The sequence below is a fragment of the Stegostoma tigrinum genome, chromosome 10 (assembly GCF_030684315.1).
Source record: "Stegostoma tigrinum isolate sSteTig4 chromosome 10, sSteTig4.hap1, whole genome shotgun sequence".
Taxonomy (NCBI): domain Eukaryota; kingdom Metazoa; phylum Chordata; class Chondrichthyes; order Orectolobiformes; family Stegostomatidae; genus Stegostoma; species Stegostoma tigrinum.
Window position 1 is genome coordinate 90709630 of NC_081363.1, and position 17465 is coordinate 90727094.

At 45.5% G+C, this 17465-nt stretch overlaps 1 protein-coding gene across 1 annotated transcript in view; it reads right to left on the reverse strand.

The window, feature by feature from the left end:
• Positions 1-3042: 3042 nt before the first annotated feature.
• Positions 3043-17465, reverse strand: part of LOC132210073 (utrophin-like) — a 39781-nt gene continuing 25358 nt past the window's right edge. The window contains exons 2-4 of the mRNA XM_059649386.1: positions 16112-16250; positions 7362-7630; positions 3043-3247 (exon numbers count right to left, since the gene is read on the reverse strand). Of these exons, the coding sequence (XP_059505369.1) occupies positions 3101-3247; positions 7362-7630; positions 16112-16184 (489 nt within the window). The 5' untranslated portion in view covers positions 16185-16250 and the 3' untranslated portion in view covers positions 3043-3100. The remainder of the gene's footprint in view (positions 3248-7361; positions 7631-16111; positions 16251-17465) is intronic.

A 17465-nucleotide genomic window follows, 5' to 3' on the forward strand; every position in this document is an offset into this window, starting at 1 on the left:
AATGCCACTGATAATGGGAACTGCAGATGCTGGAGAATCCAAGATAACAAAGTGTGGAGCTGGATGCACACAGCAGGCCAAGCAGCATCTCAGGAGCACAAAAGCTGACATTTCGGGCCTAGACCCTTCATCAGAGAGGGGGATGGGAGAGGGAACTGGAATAAATAGGGAGGGGGGGATGCGGACCGAAGATGGAGAGAAAACAAGATAGGTAGAGAGGAGAGTACAGATGAGGAGGTAGGGAGGGGATAGGTCAGTCCAGGGAAGACGGACAGGTCAAGGAGGCAGGATGAGGTGGTAGGTAGGAAATGGAGGTGTGGCTTGAGGTGGGAGGAAGGGATGGGTGAGAGGAACAACATGTTAGGGAGGCGGAGACAGGCTGGGCTGGTTTTGGGATGCAGTCGGGGGAAGGGAACAGCTGGGCTGGTTTTGTGATGCAGTAGGGGGAGGGGAAGAACTGGGCTGGTTTTGGGATGCAGTTGGGGAAGGGGAGATTTTGAAGCTGGTGAAGTCCACATTGATACCATTGGGTTGCAGGGTTCCCAAGCGGATTATGAGTTGTTGTTCTTGCAACCTTCGGGTGGCATTATTGTGGCACTGTAGGAGGCCCATGATGGACATGTCGTCTAAGGAATGGGAGGGGGAGTTAAAATGGTTCGCGACTGGGAAGTGCAGTTGTTTGTTGCGAACCGAGTGGAGGTGTTCTGCAAAGCGGTCCCCAAGCCTCTGCTTGGTTTCCTCAATGTAGAGCGGGTCAGGAGTGAGGGGGCAGGTCACTGTGAGGGGGTCAGGACTGCAGGGGCAAGTCACTGTGAGCGGGTAAGGACGGAGAGGGCAAGTCCTTGTGATTGGGACAGGACTGAAGGGGCGAGTCGCTGTGAGGGGGTCAGGACTGCAGGGGCAAGTCGCAACGTGTGGGTGAGGACTGCAGGGGTAATTCGCTGTGAGTGGGTCAGGTCTGCAGAGAGAAGTCGCTGTGAGCAGGTGAGGACTGCAGGGTCTAGTCACTGTGAGCGGGTCAGGAGTGAGGGGGAAAGTCGCTGTGAGCAGGTCAGGACTGCAGGGGCTAGTCGCTGTGAGCGGGTCTGGACTGGAGGGGCAAGTCGCTGTGAGCGGGTCAGGATGGAGGGGGCAATTCGCTGTGAGCATTTCGCTCAGTCACTGCATCCCATTTCCCTCAGTCACTGCATCCCATTTCCCTCAGTCACTGCATCCCATTTCACTCAGTCACTGCATCCCATTTCCCTCAGTCACTGCATCCCATTTCACTCAGTCACTGCATCCCATTTCCCTCAGTCACTGCATCCCATTTCCCTCAGTCACTGCATCCCATTTCACTCAGTCACTGCATCCCATTTCCCTCAGTCACTGCTTCCCATTACCCTCAGTCACTGCATCCCATTACCCTCAGTCACTGCATCCCATTTCCCTCAGTCACTGCATCCCATTTCCCTCAGTCACTGCATCCCATTTCCATCAGTCACTGCATCCTATTACCCTCAGTCACTGCATCCCATTTCACTCGGTCACTGCATCCCATTTCACTCAGTCACTGCATCCCATTTCACTCAGTCACTGCATCCCATTTCACTCAGTCACTGCATCCATGCTGCATGGTCCATGCTATGTATAAATGTGGCATAAAATCCTTACTTGTATGTTCATTTCCTCTTGTAATAACATGTGGCATCATTAGCATCCTTAATCACTTGCATTTAATCGGAAAGCCTGGTACAAACACCAGATAACATGACAGTCCGAACAGAACGCATTTTCCAATGCTTTAAACATATAGTCATGTGTGTCTCAGTGAATAAAAATCCTCCTCATTTTACCGCAATTAAATCTCATAATAAAGGGAGTATGTCTGAAAGTCGTCTCATCCGAAGGAAAACAGACTTGCTCCAGGAAAGCTGCTAAAATATATCAAAAAAAAATATATGAAATGATTCTAGAAATTTCTGCAACACAAAGATCAAAGGAAACAATAGTTTGATGAACACACTGTTAAGTGTTGCACTTACACATCACATTTTGGAAAACAAACCACACTGATTTTCTACTTTATAAAAAACATTGTTCCAAGTCTTCATTATGCAGCAGAGAACTGAAAAGGTGTAGACTTTTAACCTGCATAGAAAGTATGTGCGGAAGTTAAAACAAACAAAAAAAAAGCCACCTCTGTCCTCAAAAGACAATATTATATTACAAAAAGGCAGGGAAGTTGGAGAATGCAGCATCATGCTTCCTGCAGAGATCAAGTTTTGTCTGTGTCGTAAAAAACAAAAAAACTGTGGGCACTGTAAATCAGCAACAAAAGCAGAAGTTGCTGGAAAAGCTCAGCAGGTCTGGCAGCATCAGTGAAGAGTGAGATCTGAGGAAGGGTCACAGGACGCGAAACATTAACTCTGACATTGTCTACGTCATAGTGAGTTATGTCTATTGCTTCAGCAAAATCCAACCAACTCTGAATGAAAATCAATGCTTAAGAAATATCCAAAACATCCGCTGTCCCCGTTGTGGCTTCCTCCACATTGGGGAAACGATGCAGAGGCTTGGGGACCGCTTTTCAGAACACCTACTCTCAGTTTGCAATCAACAACTGCACTTCCCAGTCACGAACCATTTCAACTCCCCCTCCCATTCCCGAGAGGACATGTCCAACCTGGGCCTCCTGCAGTGCCATAATGACGCCACCCGAAGGTTGCAGGAACAGCAACTCATATTCTGCTTGGGAACCCTGCAGCCCAATGGTATCAATGTGGATTTCACAAGCTTCCAAATCTCCTGTCCTGCCACTGCATCCCAAAACCAGCCCAGCTCGTCCCCGCCTCCCTAACCTATTCTTCCTCTCACCCATCCCCCCTCCCACCTCATACCGCACCCCTATTTCCCCTCATCCCGCTCCCTTGACCTGTCCGGCCTCCCCAGACTGACCTATCCCCTCCCTGCCTCCGTACCCATACTCCCCTCTCCATCTATCTTCTCCTCCATCCATCCTCCATCCGCCTCCCCCTCTCTCCCTATTTATTTCAGAACCCGCACCCCCTCCCCATTTTCTGAAGGTGGTTCTCGGCCCGAAACGTCAGCTTTTGTGCTCCTAAGATGCTGCTTGGCCTGCTGTCTTCATCCAGCTCCACACGTTGTTATCTCGCATTCTCCAGCATCTGCAGTTCCCATTATCTCTCCAAAACAAAGGCTGCTGTCTTTCAAAACCCAATCTCAGATTTTGAAGATAGTCCTTACCCTGAAAAAATACCAAATATGTATAAATAGGAAAACTGGAGGTGAAACCATTCAAAAAATTTTCATTGGCACAACAAATGTTCCAATTGTAAAAGCAGGTTAAGCACCTGTATATGAGGAAACTGTACTCAAACTTTAAACAGACATTTACAGCCAACAAATGTGAGAAATAGCCATTTCTTGCTGGATTACCAATTTTGCTGTTGGGAAAATAGGCCTAGGCTTAGCAATGTAAATTCAAACGAGATAGCCCCCTCTCAGAACTCAACACTCACAGTCGTAGAGTTCTGTTTTCACAGGTTGGAGTATAATAGCATCAAGCACAATACACCAAATCTTCTTTGATACCTTTTCCTTCCATAAAACTGCTTTTAGTAGATGTGCACAGAATTCATTTTTACACGTTGAACAGTTGCTAAGTTCAAGACGCCAGTTCCAGCACTTTGACTTGCATCTGCTTCATCATCAAAACAGAACAAAATAAAGACCCACTCCTTGTAAGTCACGTTTTCCATTTTTAGTGACAAGGTGAAGTGCGAGAACTGCTCACTTGATGTTAAAATCTCTTAAGTATGTACCTATATATTTCAATTCTGTGAAATATGTGGAATGAGTTCGAGAGAAGGATTAATTTTGTTGCGCTGGGAGAGAGCTGGGACAGTTAAAATAGGTTGAATGGCCTCCTCCCATGCTAAAAATGTCCATAACTGTTCTTGGCCCTGCTAAATTGAAGTGGCCATCCTTTCATTGTGACTGTGAGACGCAGCATGTTACGATAGATGGCATAATGAAGAAATCCTTTGTTATTAATGAACTTTTCAGCACTCGGCATTCTTCCGAAGTCAAATGTTCGATATGTACCTGTTGCACTGACTTGGTTCCAAACAGTTATAATGTGGAGGTGCTGGTGTTGGACTAGATAGACAAAGTCAGAAGTCACATGACATCAGGTTATAATCTGACACGTTTATTTGAAATCACACAAGCTTTGGGAGTGCAGTCCCTTCATCAGGTGCGGTCAGGGAGGAAAACACACAGACACACAATTGATAAGCAGACAGATCAAAACATCATACAACTGGTGTGAGTGGAGTGTCAGATAATAAGTCTTCATCCAGGATGTTTGTTTGCAGATATTTTGTTGAAGAAACACACAACTTGTAGTTACAGTCAGTGTGGTATCTTATAAATTCTTGCTTTTGAAATAAAGGTTAAAACTCTAAGACAGATTCTGAACACAAGCCTCTAAACTACAAGTCAGAGTCTGACCTGAGATGTCACCTTTTGTACATTCCTGTTGCGCTGCCTGATTATCATGACAACACAGCACTGACATTGGCTTTATAAACGCTTTACTTGCCTCTAACACTCTTGGTCACCTGTATCGAGTTATTATCTGACACTCCACTCACGCCAATTCTATGATCTTTTGATCTCTCTGCTGATAAGCTGTGTCTCTCTGTGGTCACCTCACTAACTGCACCTGATGAAGGGGCTGCACTCCAAAAGCTTGTGTGATTTCAAATGAACCTGTTGGACGACAAGCTGGTGTCATGTGACTTCTGACTTCAAACAGTTATAGAATGTGTTTTCAATCCTATCGTGACTTGACAATAAGTCAACTTCTTAAAATTTATAAAATGAGAATGTCAAGTGAACTATGTCTAACCTTGAGCGCTTAAAAAAGGAAATATTACAACCATAGTCTAGTCAGACAGTAAAGACAGAAGGAATGATTTCATCGACTGTGTCTGACACCACACAATTAATCCCCCTGATGGAAGAAAGGTTGGCTGCGTTCTGTTTCTTCAGGAACATCCAGCTAATACCACCTTACTACTGCTTGTTTTATTCATCTGGTGTTCCATCTAATTCCTTGCAGTCTTGGTCAAACCTTCATGTAATTTATTTAAATTTTCAATAAAATAAATGTAACTTTGTATTCCACAATTTTAACATCTCCTTTTAAGGTTTGAACGGTTCACTTCGTACACTGCACATGTTGTGTCAATAATTGGAGAACATGGTGGAAAAATCAAGATATATTGACAAGTAAACAAATGGCTAACTTCTGTTTCCTTGTCAGTAATGCCTTTTGAACAGAACATAAAGTTGCGCAACTATGTAGAGATAACAATTTAAAACTGGGAAGACCACTTTGTGGTCCCCACACCAATCTCTATTCACGACCTACTGATTGCATTACTCCGCCTTGGCAACAATGTAATATTACACTTGTCTCAGCACAACCTTGGCATCTTGTTTATCCCATGATGAACGTCCGACCACACATTCATGCAATCCCTAAAGCTGTCTCTTTACATCTTTTCAATCCTGCCTACCTGTCTTTTGTCTTGGCTCATTAGCAGTGAAACCTTCACCTGGAACTACTTCACTTCTGGACCTGACAATTCCAATGCATTCCCTGATGGAGACCCACATTTGTCCATTGAACACTTGAGGTCGTCTAAAACTCCACTGCCTGAGTCTCAACTTGAACCAATTCCTATTCTCTGTACTTTCTACCTGACTGATACTATTAACAGTAATTTTATTAAATTCTCATTTTTGTTCACAAATCGTTACTTGGCTGTGCCTATCGCTATTTTCGTAATCTCCATCAGTCCAACCATACTTCAGGACATCTGCAATCGTCTAATTATGTCCGCTTGCCCACTCTTGATTTTAAACAGCCCACTACTAGTTGCCAAACATTTAATTGTGTCGGCTTCAAACCCAAGAAGAGACTTCCTACACCTTCAGCGAGCAAACTCACATCCAGAACCTCAACCCAAGCAACAAATCTTCTCAAACCTCGCTAACTTCCTACACCTCTTAGCCTCTGTACATTTCCTCTTTTAAGGCACTTTTTCAAACAATCCTCTTTCATCAAGCTCTTGATCATCAGAACTAACAACTTAATAAGGCTCAGTTGTATTCTGGGATCGTTAATACTCCAATCAGATGCCTTCAAAGCCTCCCTCCATTAAAGAGATTTTATAAGTGGTTGAAGTCATTGCCAAGCAGAGGGGGACGAATTGGGGAGTTATTTCAAAGAGCTACGATATGTCAAACAACCTCCTTCCACACTGGCCAACTCTGATTGTACAAAAACAAAAATGATTTTCAGACTTGGGAAGATCCCTCAAAAATGTCCCAAGTAACCAGCTTTTGGGCAGGGTCGAGCTGCTGAGATGATAGATCAGGATTTAGGGGTACCAGGAGTGATAATATGCTGAACACAATCAAATTTTGAGGTTGTAGAATGATGCGGCCTTCGGCATTTTTGACACTTGGACCATTTTCCTTCCTTTCCACAGAACAAGTCAAATAGCGGCAGCACAATGTTGCATAGCCGCTCAAGCTTGCTCCACCGTCGATGATGATTGTGGCTGGTCTTCCACATCAATTCAACTTTTGCTCATATCTCATCCTCTTTTCAAAACATCGATCTATTCACGTGTAGTATCCCTCTCGCTAACTTAATGAGAATTCATTCCAATCAATGAACTCCTAACGCTGACCCACCCCAGGTCAAAAAATTCAGCTGAGATCAGGAACTGATCTCGCCTGTATGGCTGAGCTGGCTTTTAAAAAGTTTGCCGGTGAGAGAGTCCCAGTGAGAAACATTCATTAAAAAAAAATAATTGCATGGATGGCTCTCCAATCCTAAACTCTATTCAAATTCAGTTGGTTTGTGATGCAGACTGATGCCCTGCAGAGAGGGCTCAATTGCCATACCAGTGAGCTTACCACAAAGGGTCTTCGCCTCAACCCCTCTACTTCCCTGAGGCATGGTGATCTTCAGGTTAAATCATAACCAGTTGTCTCTCTCTAAGGAGTCGCCAAATGGCGTGCTAAGACTTTACCTTTAACCCTGATAACATGGCAACAAGCAGATAACTCAGCTGATGTCACTGACTAATAGAATCCTCAACTATACTAATATTAACCATGTGATATCATCAGAAGGCATGCTCAACTAAGTTTTAATTTGCAACTTAAGTTAACAACCATTCAATCAATATTACTGAAGTACTCATATTACTGATCGTCTCGATACAACATTGTGGTTACATCTGTTCATAAGTGAAGTGTAATATAATTGCACTTACTGTGGTTTTATCAATGTGATCCTGCAATGAGTCAATAAGCAGGTCACCCACAGGTTGCCAATCAGTGTGGACCCCCTCAGCTGTTATCACATGAGCCTCAAGATCATCCAGAACTTTCTGCAGTTCTTGAAGTTTCTCCAACGCCTTTTCCACCTGTTTCTGCCAGTTGCTCGCACGGATTTTCAGTTGTTCCCAATTTTCCTTCACTTCTATTGACTGTTTGCGGACAGCTTTGGCAATTCTCTGGGCTCTCTCTTCCGGGGCAGGTTCTGGAAATATGGAATGCAAATAATTTATCAACTATTCATGATTTTGATCGATAGATTTTCTTTCTAATCCCCTTTCCTTTAAAAGGTCTCTATGGACTTTCTCCTGAAATTGGGATATATAGTATAAGACGAAAGATTTTGGTACAGGCACATCAATGATAAATTCTGTAATTAGCTGGCAGGTCACGGAGCCATTAACAGAGAATCACAGAGAACCAATACAAAGCCAAATAAAATTCTGCAGATATTTGAAATTTGTCACCACCAAGGAAACTTTAAAGAAGGAAAAGGATTAGTGACTAAATGGGTACAATTCTCAACAAAAGATTTGAAAAATCCTTTCAGGATATCTTTCATAGCTATGAGACAAACATCCAACACAAACCAACTTTCATCTTTCAGGACTGGCAAGTTAGAATGATAAACCCAAAGTCTACCCTGCATAGTTCGCTCTAGAACTCACTTAAAGAGGTTGTTAAGAGATGTAGAGATAACAAAGTGTGCAGCTGGATGAACACAGCAGGCCAAGCAGCATCTGAGGAGCACAAAAGCTGACACGTTGGGCCGAGACCTTTCATCAGAAAAGGGGGAGGGGGAGAGAGTTCTGAAATAAATAGTGAGAGAGGGGAAGGCAGATCAAAGATGCATAGAGGAGAAGATAGGTGGAGAGGAGACAGACAAGTTAAAGAGGTGGGGATGGAGCCAGCAGAGGTGAGTGTAGGTGGGGAGGTAGGGAGGGGATAGGCCAGTCCGGGGAGGACCAACAGGTCTCCGGGGCGGGAAGAGGTTAGGAGGTAGGAAATGGGGGTGGGGTTTGAGGTGGCAGGATGGGATAGGTGGGCTGGTTTTGGGATGCGGGAGGGGGAGGGGTGATTTTGAAGCTTGTGAAGTCCACATTGATACCATGGAGTGCAGGGTTCCCAAGCGCAATATGAGGTGCTGCTCCTGCAACCTTCAGGTGGCATCGTTGTGGCACTGCAGGAGGCCCAGGATGGACATGTTACCTGAGGATTGGTAGGGAGAGTCGAAACAGTTCGCGACTGGGAGGTGCAGTTCTTTAGTGCAAACTGAGCACAGGTGAAGCGGTCCCCAAACCTCTGTTTGGTTTCCCCGATGTAGAGGGGGCCACAATGGCAACAGTGGATGCAGTCTACCACATTAGCAGATGTGCAGGTAAACATCTGTTTGATGAGGAAATTCTTCCTGGGGCCTGGGATGGGGGTGAGGTATCGGGACCAGTGAATTTTAAACGTTGTGATGACAACATTTATGGATATGCAGGGAAAAGTGCTGGGTGTAGGGAGTGCTAGAGGGGAGTGTGGAGCGGATAAGGGGGTCACCTAAGGGTGGTGGGAAAAATGTCTTTGGTGGTGGGGTCGGAGTGCGGATGGCAGAAGGGTCGGAGGACGACGCATTGAATCCGAATGTTGGTGGGGTGGTACGTGAGGGCGACGAGGACACTGTTTTGGTAGTTATTATGGGGTGCGGGTGTGAGGGATGAGTTGTGGGAAACGCGGGTGACACGGTCGAGGGTGTTTTTGGCCACTGAGGAGGGGGAAGTTCCGGTCCTTGAACAACCCTCAACAGTTTCTCTTTCAATTCCTCCCACTTCCTACAGACAAAGAGGGTGGCCAGGGTAGCCAAATGGGCCCAAGCTATGCCTGCCTCTTTGTAGGTTACATGGAACGCTCCCTCTTCCGTACCTACACTGGCCCTCAACCCCACCTCTTCCTCCGTCACATTGATGACTGTATCGGCACCGCCTCGTGTTCCCACAAGGGGCTCTAACAGTTCATCCGCTTCACCAACACCTTCCTCCCGAACTTGAAGTTAACCTGGACAATCTCTGATACCTCTCTCTCCTACCTGGACCACTCTATTTCCAACCACTGAGAAACAAATATCCATTTCAACTCCACCAATTCCCACAGCTACCAAGATTACACCTCCTCCCACCATATTCCTGCAACAATTCATCCCCTATTCCACATTCCTTTGCCTCTGCATCTGCACTCCCAGGATGAGGTATTCTATTCCTGTATATCTCAGATGTCCTCATTTTTCAAGGACCACAACTTGCCCCGCTCTGTGGTTGATAACGCCCTCGACCGTGTCTCCAGCATTTCCTGCAACAAATCCCTCTCACCCCACCCCGCAACAACAACCAAAACAAAGTCTCCCTCGTCCTAACGTACCACCCCACCAACCTCCGGATACAACGCATCATCCTTCGAAACTTTCAGATTCTCTGGGGGGCTACGGAGGTGGTGGCGGAGCCTTTGGCCTTGATCTTTGAATCCTCATTGTCTACAGGTTTAGTACCAGAAGGCTGGAGGGTTGCAAATATTGTGCCCTTGTTCAAAGAGGGCAGTGGAGATGACCCAGGTAATTATAAACCCAGTGAGCCTTCCGTCTGTTGCAGGAAAAGTTTTGGAAAGGATTATAAGAGATAGGATTTATAATCATCGAACAAGCACCAATTTGATGGGAGATAGTCAACATGGATTTGTCAAGGGCAGGTCGTGTCTCACAAGCCTCATTGAGTAATTTTGGAAGGTGACCAAGCACGTGGATGAGGGTCGGGCAGTTGACGTGGCGGACATGGACTTCAGTAAAGCCTTCGATAAGGTTCCACATGGTAGGCTATTGGAGAAAACATGGAGACATGGGATTGAGGGAGATTTAGCAGGTTGGATTAGAAACTGGCTTTGGCTAAGGAGGCAACCAGTGGTGGTTGATAGAAAATATTCAGCCTGGAGTCTGGTTACTACTGGTTTATCTCAAGGATCTGTTTTGGGACCACTGCTGTTTGTCATTTTTATAAATGACTTGGACGGAGGCATTGGTAGATCGGTTAGTAAGTTTGCAGATGACACTCAAGTCGGTGGAGTGGTGGACAATGTGGAAGAATGTTGCAGGTGACAGGTAGACTTGGATGAACTGCAGAATTGGGCGGAAAGGTGGCAGATGGAGTTCAATGCGGATGAATGTGAGGTGATTCACTTTGGGATGAATAATAAGAAGGCAGAATATTGGGTCAATGGAAAGATTCTTGGTAGTGTTGCTGTGCAGAGGGTGTCCATCTATGTCGATCCCTGAAAATTGCCATCCAGGTTGATAGTGCTGTGAAGAAGGCTTACGGTGTTTTAGGTTTTATTGGCAGTGGGATTGAGATCCAGAGCAACTGTCCAAAAAGCTGGTGCGGTCTCATTTGGAATATTGCGTTCAGTTCTGGTCGCCCCATTACAGGAAGGATATGGAAGCATTGGAAAAGGTGCAGAGGAGATGTTGCCTGGTCCGGAGCGAAGGTCTTCTGAAGAAAGGCTGAGGGACTTGGGTCTGTACTCATTGGAGAGAAGGTGGTTCAGAGGGGATTTAATAGAGACATACAAGATGATCAGTGGATGAGACAGGGTGGACAGTGTGGGTCTTTTTCCGAGGATGATGACGTCAGCTTGTATGAGGGGGCACAGCTAAACAGTGAGGGATAATAGATTTGAGATAGATATCAGAGGCAGGTTCTTTACTCAGAGAGTGGTAAGGATGTGGAACCCCCTGCCTGCCAATGCAGTTAGCTCAGCCACATTAGGGGCATTTCAACAGTCCTTGGATAAGCATATGGATGATAATGGGATCGTGTAGGGGGATGGGCTTAGATTAGTTCACTGGTCCATCCACATCATCGCAATGAGCAAAAAAGCACACCGTTGTCTCTACTTCCCAGGAGGCTAAGGCAATTCCGTGTGCCCACAAGGGCAACTTTCATTGATGTACCACAGAAAGCATCCTATCTGGATGCATATCACAGCACGGTTCCTCTAGCAAAACAATCCCTAATTATTATGGCTCCTGCCTTTCTTCTTCCAGGCAGAATTGGTTCTGCTTTGTCATAACTAATTTGGGAGAAAATCCACGCTCAGTCTAAGTTAATTCTTCCAACAATTCAGATACCATGGAATACTGAGCAATGAGTTGGTGTGCGAGAAAAAGAGAGAGAGAGAGAGAGAGAGAGAGCGCGAGAGAGAGCGAGCGTGAGAGAGAGCGAGCGCGAGAGAGAGAGAGCGCGAGGGAGAGAGAGAGAGCGCGAGAGAGAGAGAGAGCGCGAGAGAGAGAGAGCGCGAGAGAGAGCGAGCGCGAGAGAGAGAGAGCGCCAGAGAGAGAGAACGCCAGAGAGAGAGAGAGCGCCAGAGAGAGAGAGCGCCAGAGAGAGAGAGCACGAGAGAGAGAGAGCGCCAGAGAGAGAGAGCGCCAGAGAGAGAGAGCGCGAGAGAGAGAAAGCGCGAGAGAGAGAGAGCGCGAGAGAGAGAGAGCGCGAGAGAGAGAGAGAGAGAGATGGGCGATGAGGGAGAGAGAGACAGACAGACAGAATAGGTGACAGAATGTGAGTGTGTGAGCGCCTGCATCAGACAGTGAGAGAGATGTTGCTGAGGTGGAGATAGTTGAGAGTGTCGATCACCAACAATCTCTCCTGGTCCACCCAGATCGTCACAATGGGCAAAAAAGCACACCAAATGTCTCTATTTCCCCAGCAGGCTAAGGTAATTTGGAGTGTCCGCAAGGTCAACTTTCATTCATGTACCAGAGAAAGCATCCTACCTGGATGCATGTCACAGCATGGTTTGGCAACAGCTCTTCCTAAGACCACAAGAAACTGCAGAGTCATGAACACAGCATAGTCCATCATGCAAACCAGCCTTCCATTCGTTGATTCCACCTCTACTTCCCGCTGCCTCGGGAAAGAAACTGACATAATCAAAGGCCCTTCTCACCCCACAATTACACTCTCTTCTCCCTTTTTCTGAAGGGAAGATGTAAAAAAAGTTTGTATGCATGCGTGAAAAGATTCAAGAACAGCTTCTTCACCACTGTTATTGGACATCTGAATAGGACACTGAAAACCTTAAATCTAATTTTGATCTTGCTCTCTGTGCATCTTCTCTGCAGCTGTCACTATGTTCCGTTTCACTAATGCGCCTTGTTTGATATCACCTGTCTATACTGCATGCAGAAGAAAACTTTTCACTGTACCTGGGCACATGTGACAATTATGACTCAAATCAAGATAATAAAATGTGAGGCTGGATGAACACAGCAGGCCAAGCAGCATCTCAGGAGCACAAAAGCTGATGTTTCGGGCCAAGACCCTTCATCAGAGATGCTGCTTGGCCTGCTGTGTTCATCCAGCCTCACATTTTATTATCTTGGATTCTCCAGCATCTGCAGCTCCCATTATCTCTGACTCAAATCAAATTGACTGTGTGCAAGAGAGAGGTGAGCATATGATTGTGCTCAAGAGTGCAAAGACAGTGCATGAAAGTGTGTGTGTGCGCACGACAGAATGTGTGCGCCAGTGACTGTGCTTGAGAGTGTGTGAAAGGGAGTTAGCACAAGAAGGGAGTGTTACAGCATGCATGAGGGAGTGAGTGTGTCTGTCAGTGTGAGTGAGCTTGACAGCAAGTGAATTTGCAAACCTAAGTGTGTGAGGGAGAGATTTGTGGTAGTGTGTGTGTACTTGAGAGTAAGAGCATTGGCAAAAGATCCTGCGACAGTGCATGCAAGCGTGCCACAGAATGTGTGCAAGACCGTGTACGACTGTGTGACGGTATGGAGTATGAATGAGTGAGAATGTGACAGAGTGTGTTCGTGAGAGACTGTGTTCCTGACTTTTTTTTGTGTATGTGTAGTGTGTTTGTGCATGAGGGACAGAATGTGCATGTGCAACATAGTGTGACTGTGAGCCTCTGTTGGTGCCTGTGAGTGAAGTGATGGGGGAGAACAGGGAGAGGAGAGATAAAGACTGAGAGAGAGAGAGACTGAGAGAGAGAGACAGAGAGAGAGAGACAGAGAGAGAGAGAGAGAGAGAGAGAGATGAGATGAGGAATTAGAAATGATGAGTGGTCAATACCTGGAGGAAAAAAAGAACAGTGTGTGAGTGTTAAGAGAAGCCGCTGGATGTAATATGGAGGCTATTGTTTTATTGATTGTACTAAATGAAAAGCAAGTGTCACCTCTCAGTGTTAGGGGACAGGAGATGTGCATTAGAGAAGGAGATATAGTCAGCCTTGTCAGAGACAGCAGACAAGTTGCAAATGCATAGAGACTGACATTACAGCTTTCTTGTCAATGTGTAAAGAGGTGAGACAAATATGACGAGTCAATATTGTACCTTTGCGCTCAGTAAAATCATGGAATCATGAATCAGAGAACCCTTACAGTGTGGAAACAGGTCGGTCAGCCCAACATGTCCACACTGCCCCTCACAGCATCCCACCCAGACCCATCCACCTATAACTCACCTAACCTACACATCACTGAACACCTTGGGAAATTTAGCATGGCCAATCCACTGACCTTGCACATCTTTTGACTGTGGGAGCAAACTCGAGCACCCGGAGAAAACCCACGCGGGCACATGGAGAATGTGCAAACTCCACACAGAAAGTCACCAAAGGGTGGAATTGAGACAGTGGTGTTAACCAGAGCCACTGTGCTCTATATTATGCGAATTCAGCTGCAAGCATTTTTTTTAAAGAAGGGAAACTTACCATCGTCACAGGATTAGAGTGGTTTCAATCTTCTATCAGCTTTGAGAACCTTATCCATATCTGCCTTCACAAGGGCAAGGTGATGGTAATGGTGTGAGACCGGTTAGTATGCAGCAGCTCGCCATGCAAAAAATTAACGGCACTTTCATTGCTTTTTTCCTAGGGGCATAACAGAAAGACAAGAACATGAAAAAATCCTGAAATCTTTCTCCAATTTCAATCTCCAAGGGACCATCCATTCCTCTAAAGTCATAACCAAACTGAACATGGGCCTCCTGCAGTGCCACAAATGATGCCACCCCAAAGTTGCAGGAACAGCAACTCATATTCCGCTTGGGAACCCTGCAGCACAATGGACATGGCTGACAGCTCTGTCAACCACGAATGCAAGGAATGCTCAGTTGAGGAAGAATGCAGACATTTCGGAATCCCTCCAGCAGAAGATGATATCATTAGAACAAATGGATCTGTCTGGACAGTCCTGTTTGTAGATTTTGGGAAGTAAGACTCTATTGTTTGTCATCAAGGATATGGTTGAGTGATCATATTCAGACTGAAGAGACCAAGAATGTGAGGCTGGAGAATGGGTGCAGAACCATGCCTCTCGGAATTCCTGTGCGTGTCTATGCTTGGCTTGGGCTACTACGGTTACCTTGTCGCAGTGTCCTCTGAGAGGCGTGATTCTCCACCCATAATGCAACCAACAAAGAGATACAATTGGACCCCCACACACAAACCCATACAGATCAAAACCGGAAATGACAGTACTCATGTTAACAGACTGGACAGTGTCAATTCCAGACAGAGTAGAATAACATCGTTTCATTGGAGGCTGTACCGATGATGTCACCGATCATGGTGACGAAACGTCTGAATGAGAAGAAGCCAGCTCGGCGAGCAAGTTCACAACCTCAGTCAGAGAACTGGCTGTTTTGAACTACCTTGTTCAAGAGTTTCAGTTTTGATTTTGAATGTTAAATCTCGCTCCCACATAGGGATGGAGGATTACTGTTAACAGCTGCATTCTAACTAATTCATATCGAATCATTATTGTTTTGACCAGTCTTCGGGTCAGGCTCCCTCGGTGACTGAGTCTCCCAAATTGTTAAGTTCCCTCGTGAAAGACTCCCCTTCTTTACACACCCAACTAGATCTACCTCAGTTGGTACGAATTAAGCTGATTAAAAAGGATCTTTGTCTTGTGGATACCTTCCTATGTTTTACAAGGATTCAAGATAACTCAGGGTGACACGGTGACTCAGTAGTTAGTTCTGCTACCTCACAGCACCAGGGACCTGAGTTCCATTCCAGCCTCGGATGACTGTCTGTGTGGAGTTTGCACATTCTCCCCTTGTCTGTGTGGGTTTCTGCTGGGTGCTCTGGTTTCCTCCCACAGTCCAGAGATGTGCAGGTTAGGTGGATTGGCAATGCTGAATTACCCACAGTGCCCACGGATGTCTAGGTTAGGTACATTAGCCATGGGAAATGCAGGCTGACAGGGATAGAGTAGGGGAATGGGGATGGGTCTAGGTTGGATGCTCTTTGGAGGGTTGCTGTGGGCTTGTTGAACTGAGTGGCCTGTTTCCACACTGGGGATTCTATAAAACTAGCTTCTCCTGAACTCGTGAGAGAGTGAGTTTATCAATTGCTAAATGCAAGAAGTCATAAGGCACCACAAATATGCACAAGTTCGAAACAAGAAATTAGCTCAAAAACCATAAAAGTTAAGAGGGATACGGATACTTCAGCCTTTGGATTGTTTGTGAAGAATAGAAAGTGGGATGTTGTGGCCACTAAGTTGGGCAATCCCCGTAACGTTGATATGAATTCAGCAGTTAATTTTGAGATTCTTGTTGAAATTCTTTTGACCTTGTTTCCCTTTTGACATTGCCCAGGTTTTCAGAGCTCAGAGCAAGAGATTTTCTTTTCTTCTTACCTGCAGCATAGGGCGATGAAACGGCTGTCCCAGAGCCGTGACCTCCGCAACTTTTGAGACCACACGAGCACATTCGCGCAGACTGATACACACGGACTGATACGAAAGAACTATCGGGATAACAATACTCAGCGTGGTACTGGAAAAGACAGCATGTACAAACAGAAAACAGCTGTAAATAGTGTCAAGAGGTGAAATCAAGTGATAAAGCTAAATTCATGGCTCTTTGCTTGCGTGCTCATTGTATTCAGAACAAAATCAACAAATTAATAGCACATTTCTAGGTTGACGGGCATGATTTTATAGCTATTACAAAGACATGGTTACAAGGAGATCAACACTGGAGGTAAGTGCGCAGGGCTATACGACATTCCAAAAAGACAGGCAGGAGGGAAAGTGACTGTAAGCAAAGAAATTAGTATGAGAGCAAGAAACAATCTTGGATCGGAAGATCTAGAATCCAATTTTATTTATTTGTTAATGGGAGGAGGACATCCCTAGCTACGCAGTGTTTATTGTCCATCCCTAATTGCCTAGGGGGCAGTTCAAAGTCAATCATATTGCTGTGGGTCTGCAGTCACATATAGGCCAGATCATGTAAGGGTGGCAGTTTCCTTCCCTAAAGCACATCAGTGAACCAGGTGAGTTTTTCTGACATTTGGCAATGAATTCATGGTCATCATTATATTCTTAATTCATGATTTTCTTTCATATTGAATTCAAATTCCACCATCTGCTGTGCTGGAATTTGAACACAGGTCCCCAGAATGTTATCTCAGTCTCTGAATTAACAGTCCAGCAATAATACCACTAGGCCATTTCCTCCCCCATCGTGGAACAAGAAAGCCTGTAGCTGATTCCCACTTGGGAAAAACAGTGAACCAGGAGCTTCTTAAATGGGCGATCGCATCTCCTTACATTTTAAGACAGCCATGGATAATCAGGACCTTGTGGGAAGGGACGAAATTGGAGGAGAGAAAATTACATCAGTGTTAGGTAGGAGCTGAGCAGTATTAATTGGGAGGAGCTTTTATTGAACAAGTCAACATTTGATACGTGGGAGTTATTTAAAGACCTACTCTTCAGTTCAGAACTGGCCTATTCCAGGGAAGGAGGAATGACAAGGATGGCAATCTAAGGACATACGGACATAAGAAATAAAACAGGAGTAGGCCATCTGTCTCTTCCAGCTCGTTCCGCTGATCTTTTTTGCGGACTCAGCTCCACTTACCCTCCCATTCACCATAACTCTCAATTCCTTTCCTGTTCAAAGATCTATCTGTTTTGGCTTTCAAAACATTCAACAAGGGAACCTCAACTGTTTCAGTGGGCAGAGAATTCCACAGATTCACAA